This window comes from Octopus bimaculoides, chromosome 15 (genome assembly GCF_001194135.2).
Source record: "Octopus bimaculoides isolate UCB-OBI-ISO-001 chromosome 15, ASM119413v2, whole genome shotgun sequence".
Lineage (NCBI taxonomy): Eukaryota > Metazoa > Mollusca > Cephalopoda > Octopoda > Octopodidae > Octopus > Octopus bimaculoides.
In genome coordinates, this window is record NC_068995.1 from 32,564,762 (window position 1) to 32,571,937 (window position 7,176).

Sequence of the window (7,176 nt, forward strand, 5' to 3'; positions counted from 1 at the left end):
TTGTAGAAGACACTTGCCCAAGGTGTCATGCAGTGGAACTGAACTCAAGACCACATGGTTGGGAAGCAAGCTTCTTAACCACACAGCCATGTCTGCGCCTATTCATAGCCACACCTATGTTAAGGAATTCCTACGTAGAAGTTAAATACTCACCAGATGTATTCAGTAGTATATACCAAAGCATTTTGGACAACAGCAGCTGTATTCCAGTCTTTGATGCTTTTAACAGACAGAATTTCATCAATTAATTCTAGTGGATGACCATCTACTAATATTTGGATGTGTAGTTTCTTTATCTGGAAAAAAATAGCAAAAGAAGAAACAGATAAACATAAATAAAACTAAATGAGTGCCATGTTTATGTTATTCATTGTATTATATAAACATCCCTTCCACATCACACAGAACAGTGACAGAGACAGAGACAGTCTAAGGAACAGTGACTACCACATACATTGTCATCATTATCACAGCTACCACTACCACCACCATCATCATCATTATTTTACATTTTTTTTACCATGGATTGAACAGATTACCACCAACTAAATTACATCTTATTCAGAGTTACTGTTCTTCTAGATGTTTTGGAGAACCACATCTCGCTCATATATTCCATTTTTGGCATATGTATACTTATGTATACAAGTGTGTGTGTGTGTGTGTGTGTGTGTGTGTGTGTGTGTGTGCAAGGGTTTTCTCAGGTACAGCATCTCACCAACTGTTGCTCAGAGTACCATGTGGAGGGATTCAATACAAAACTACATGATTGAGAAGCAAGAGTCTTAAACACACACAGTCATACTTGTGCATATTCTGTACACATACACACAACCGAGGGTGAGAGTGAAACTGGAACCCTATGGTTGTGAAGCAAACTTCTTAACCAAACAGCCAGGTCTGTACCCATTTTAATGCAAAATCACATTCCAGTTTTACTGTTCACTTACCTGCTCAATATTGCCCATGGAGAGATCAAACTGCTTAGCATATTGATTCATAGATGTATCATCAGAGGATTTCAAGGTGTCGATTATAGGGTTGTTTTGAGATCGTAGATGCTCGAGATAACCTTCAATTGTATCTGCAGCCATAATCCATGTCACATCACACCTAGAAAATGTATGGAAATTATTTTAACATAAACAAGACAAAGAAAATATTTTAACAATGACAATAAATAGCAAGGATGAAAAATATATTCATCACCAGAATGTCTTTCAAGCTAAAACTGGTTACAGTAAGCTAAGGAGATCTTGTGTCTATCATTAAAATGTGGTTTCCATTGCAACCCCATACTAACCATGCCTGTCATGTTCTTCAAGTAAATTGATAAGAGCTTTTGATTTTAAAGTTGTGACACTTGACCAACTGCTAACCAATCATAAGAAGGCTATCAAATGGATGAAATTTTTGTTACATATCAGAATCTCCTACCAACTCACCTTGAAAAATGTGCTTGAAACAAACCTTAGGATCAAATAATTATTAGAAAATGCATTGAATTCTTATCTGTCTTGCTAAATACAAACACTCACAGACATACTACACATGAAATCATTTAAAGATTCTCTCTCCTGCTATTCTGAGATTCAGACAGGTGTAAAAGTACACAGAAGCTCAGTCAGGCTACATTTTAGTGAATGAAGCAGTACACTGCCAATGCACCACTTCATTTATATAGACTAACTGAGCATAAGTGTACTTCTACCCCTGCGGGCAATTCTGAATATTAACAGAGAGAATCATCAATTGATTTGTTGTTAGCCGAAACCCAAGCCCTCTTTCCTTCATCATGGATGGTTTGCAGGATTAAGGAATTTGTAACACATTGAATTTCAATTTCCTCAATCATTAGCCATGTACAAGAAGAGCTCTCAACCAGATGTTCTTTTGCAAACTAACTCAGTAATGAATGACTGAAGAACCTGCACAGATGACTTGTTTACTCTGGCCAAGTGTTTGTGGAACACATAAATTCCCTCCCTCCATCAACCAACATTGCCTGTGAAGATGCAGTGTGCCACCATCAGATGTCAAGATAATCACAAAGCAACACAAGATGGAAGTGTTTTGTTCAAGAACATAAAGTACCACCCAGTCAAGGAATCAAATCTGCGATCTCGCAATAGTCAAGGCAACGGTGTGTGTGTGTGTGAGTGTGTGTGTGTGTGCGCGCGCGCATGCGCGTGCGCACATACATACATACAATGGGCTTCTTTTAGCTTCCATCTACCAACTCCAATCTTTTCAAAGCTGACTTCATACAAAACAACACTATACAATGAATTTTGGGAAATTGACCAATGATTCCCATTTAGCATTTAAACCAGCTATATCTGGCCCAAATATTCTACCTATTTACATTCAAACTGGCCATCTACTCTACAATGTTATTCTAACTCACACCTAAACTGCAATGTTATTCTAAAAGTAAACAATCACATCATCAAAATCGCAAAGCTACAAAATAATACATGGTTAATTCAAAACAATGTGAATAGATAAGCATCACATTTGACAGAGGAATTTGAATGCTAAAGGGTTAAATAGAAATATGAACCTATCTAAAAAACTCCTTCTCCTGGTATACTTTATTGAGTCATCTTGAGTTCTTCAATACCTTCAAAAACAGGTGAAAGTTACAGACTTAAAATTACTATGAATTCTATATGCAATGCTTACTACAACTGATGACATGTTCAGCTTCATCTAATGGACAATATTCATCACCTTACTAACTCCAAAAGATTTCAAAAATCCTTACTTGCTATCATCTTGCTTTTTTTTCTTCTTTCCTTCATCTTGATGACAATACTTTAAAGCCTTCTTTAAAATATTTTCTCTGCAGTTTAATGTCAACTGTGAAATGTAAAAGAAATAAAATACATCAATGACACAACTCTTTATTATTAATGAAGTATTGGATTGCCAGATATATTCAGTCATTTTTTCCCCCTTCATTTTAATCCTTTCTCAATGTTATTTGAATTCTTTTCATTGTAATGTTTTACAGGGGTGGGGGTTGTAGCTCTACTCTTCCTCTATAACTATCGTTTTTGAAACCTATATAAATTCTAACTCTTTTCAGGCATGTAATGATGCAGTACCAAGCAGAAATAAAGAAAAAAAAATTATCTGACAGCCTAATATTTTAGAAAGAAAAAATACACCATACAACTAAACAATTAATTCTACTTCTAAATATCATCATCATCCACTAATGTCTATTTCCATGCAGGCATGGGTTGGACAGTTTAACCAGAGCTGACAAGTTGGAGAGCTGCAGCAGGTTCTGGTCCGATATGGCTTGGTTTCTATAGTTGGATGCCCTACCTAACACCAACCACTTTACAGTGTGTGCTGAATGCTTTTAACATGACACTGCATGAGTGTTCTTATGTGACGCTGGCACAAGTGCTTCTTACATGGCACTGCCACAGGACTCTTGCAGGCCAATCCTCTTCACCAGGGGGTGCAACCTTAACACTTCTGCTGCAGAGCACAAACTTTTTGAGTACAACAAGGCACCAAGTATCTCAGTCCTTAGTCATATCATCTGAAAGGTTCAGCATACTGAGGTCATCTTTCAGTACTATGTCCTATGCCTTCCTGAGTTTCCCTCTTACACAAGCTTCTTTTTCTTTTTTAATTATTATAATGTGGATCTTCATCCACTTGTATGTTATTGTCGGCATTGTAATATTCTTGTAACCAAGGGCGATGAGCTGGCAGAATTGCTAGCATGCTGGGCAAAATGCTTAGCAGTATTTCGTCTGTCGTTACATTCTCAGTTCAAATTCCGCTATGGTTGACTGCCTTTCATCCTTTTGGGGTCGATTAACTAAGTACCAGTCACACACTGGGGTTGATGTAATCTTAATCCCTTTGTCTGTTCTTGTTTGTCCCCTGTATGTTCAGCCCCCTGTGGGCAATAAAGAAATGAATATTCTTGTCGCCACTAATATGTTGTGGCAGTATTCCGCATCTTATTATCTGACTCGTCAATCATGCTATCGCTGATAGCTCTGCAAGACAATGACTTTGAAATGTCTACCTTGATGGTAACTTGAACTTGTATACATCACATAACTGGCACAGACTCCAACTGAGAACTTGTACAATAACTCTACTACTACTACTACTACTAACCTGCTGCAATGAATGACTGTCTAACTTTACAGTGGTTATGTCATACCACTTTGTCACATAGGAAGGAGTGTACCATTTTCACTACAACATCTCCCCTTTTAGCTTCTTTTTCTCCTTGAGAAGCGAGTAATTTTATTTTACTTTATTCACCCCTCTTCCCTTTTTAGCGTTTATTTTTTCAACTTAATATTCTTTCCTTTTGGCGTCTATTTATAGGAACTGTGTTCCTCCTTTTTCTTCCACTTGTACACGTGGGCTCAACCACCTGTAATGGTGTTGGTACCTGGAATGTGTCATACAGCCATTCCATAGGTTCTTCTAATCTGTCTGGTCCATTTTCTATGAATCTCTTCTTCAATTGGTTTCTGTATCTTTTTTCAGTACCTTTCCTGCTTTCCATTCCATACATCATTTTTCCTCTGTACTTTATAATTTTCCCTTCTTTGTAGTACTGCTTTCCGTTTTTATACGACCTCATGCATATCTTATCACCAAGTTTGAAACATTTTAGATTGTCTTTTCTGGTACTTTTTCTTTCCTTGCCAGGTAACAGTTTATCAAAAACTGATTTCACCTTCCTCGTGCACATCAGTTCTGCTAGTGAGCTTCTTGCAGGTGAATTGGGGTTCAGTGTCACCCTGAATACCCTTAGGAATTGCTGCAGAGCGACTTTGTCTGTGGCTTCCTTGTTTGCTTTTCTCAAAGCTCTTTTAAAAGTATTCACAAAACGTTTTGCTTATCCATTTGATCTGGGATGGTAAGGTGCCATCGTTTTATGTTCTACCGTGAACATTTCACAGAATTTTCTAAATTCACTGGACACAAATTGTGTTCCGTTATCAGATACAATCACATCTGAGATGCCAAATCTTGCAAATAATTTGTGCAAAAAATTTATTACCATTGCAGAGGCTGGCCCTTTGCACTTAATTTCCAGCCATTTTCTAAAATTGTCAACTACTACTAAGTAGTAATTGCCATTTGATGGGCCTGCAAAATCAATGTGTAGTGTAGTCCATGGACTTTTTACTTCTGGCCAAGACTCACATTTTTGAGTAGGCAATTTCGCTGCCAGAACACATACTCTGCAGCCTTTTACTACGTTTTTAACTTCTTTGTCCATATTCAGCCAATACACATAACTGCGCATAAGCGATTTCATCCTTGCAATCCCCAAATATCCAATACAGAATTCTTTCAACATCCATTTTTGTAGAGTCTCAGGTATCACTACCATTTGACCATACATCAGTACGCCAATTACATTAAATCCTATCCAGGTGGGGGACTTATTCACCAATGAAACCGGGAAACTGGCCCTTATGAGCCAGGCATGACTCAAGAAGGAACAAACAATGACATATAAATATCTGTTTGCATAAATCTACTGTAAAGTAAATCTGACTTAAAATACGAAGTTTAAAAAAAAGGAAGAGTATGAACATGGCAATTGCAATTTTAATCAGCTTAAGATCCTTTAGTTTCAAATTAACCAAAGTTACTTGTGCCAAATTAAGTTCAGAAAGTACATCAGACCCATAACCAATTCCTCAAATTCTGGATTTGAATAGAGCTACACATATGTTAAGCTATATAAAACATTCTTTCCATGCTTCTAGCATTGTCTCAATCTTTCTCATTCCATCTTCATCTGTTTGACTGTCTGTCAGTCTCTCTCTCTCTCCCTATCTAGCTACATTGTATACTGAACTCATAGTTATGAGTTCAACATACAGCGAATTGCAGTCATTTATACTTTTAGACTAACTAACATTAGTTTTCTTAGTTAATATACCAAAAAGTTAATATATGAATATAATTTCAAAATAGAAGTGCTCTATGTGTTTGAATATGACATCATGATGCAAAACATTTTTGTCACAAAATCAAACATCTGATATTGATAACACACACACACACACAAAGTAGAAAATATTTGTTTGACATAGAAAACAAACAAAGTGTGAAGCAAAGATAGAGATTGGCAAAAAGTCAAACAGATATTCAAATGAATAAGAGAGTCAAAAAGAGAGTAGGAGATTTTAAAAAATGGAGTGACAGGTAAAATACAGAGTGATAGAAATTAGAAAAGAGAAAGAATTAGAAATATGGAGACAATGATAGAAACAAGAAAAAAATAGGAGAGTTGATGATATAAGTGACCTTTTCTCTTGAAGTCAACACAAATGTAATGGATTCCACAAACGTTAAGAATTCAGCAGGTATCATCTTCTGTGTGAACTCTAAACAATCATCATATTGCTGAAGCCAATAAGCCTGCACAAAGAGAGATATTTAGTATATTAGACTTCAAAGAATTTCCTCAAATAACACACAAATGTGTTATTACCATACTTTTCTCAATGATTTCTAGAACAGAGCAAGAGTTATAGTTCATCAAGTCAATAAGTTAACATCTCAACAGACAAAGAATGGGCAAACTTTTACCATTAATGTTATGATACTTAACTCTCACATCTAAAATACTGGTACCATCAAGAGTATACTGTGCAGTTTTTAAAAGTGGAGATGTGGAATAACTGACAAGAGGTTTGTTTATATCAGTGGTTCTCAACAGGGTTCCATATGGCCCTTGGTGGTCCATATAAGATTTTGTTGCTACAATTTGTGTGCAGAAGTCATGGCCAATGCCGATGATACATGAAACACACCCATGCCAGTGACACATAAAAATCACCTGTGCCAGTGACATGTAAAAGGCATCCATGCTTGTGACACATGAAAGGGACCCATGCAGGTGAGACATGAAAGGGACCCATGCTGGTAACACGTAAAAGGCACCCATGCCATTGACATGTAAAAGGCACTCATGCCAGTGACATGTGCAAGGTACCCAAGCCAGTGACACGTAAAAGGCACCCGTACTGGTGACACATAAAAGGCACCCACACTGGTGACATGTAAAAGGCACCCGTGCCAATGACACATGAGAGGTACCAATGCTGGTGGCATGCAAGCAGTACCTGTGCTAGTGACACACAAGAGACGCCTATGCCGGAGACA

General features: G+C 37.2%; 1 protein-coding gene across 1 annotated transcript in view; it reads right to left on the reverse strand.

Moving 5' to 3' along the window:
* Nucleotides 1–7,176, reverse strand: part of LOC106878217 (NBAS subunit of NRZ tethering complex) — a 132,994-nt gene that overhangs the window by 19,924 nt on the left and 105,894 nt on the right. The window contains exons 49-52 of the mRNA XM_014927365.2: nucleotides 6,316–6,429; nucleotides 2,768–2,862; nucleotides 951–1,113; nucleotides 154–296 (exon numbers count right to left, since the gene is read on the reverse strand). Coding sequence (XP_014782851.1) covers nucleotides 154–296; nucleotides 951–1,113; nucleotides 2,768–2,862; nucleotides 6,316–6,429 — 515 coding nt within the window. The remainder of the gene's footprint in view (nucleotides 1–153; nucleotides 297–950; nucleotides 1,114–2,767; nucleotides 2,863–6,315; nucleotides 6,430–7,176) is intronic.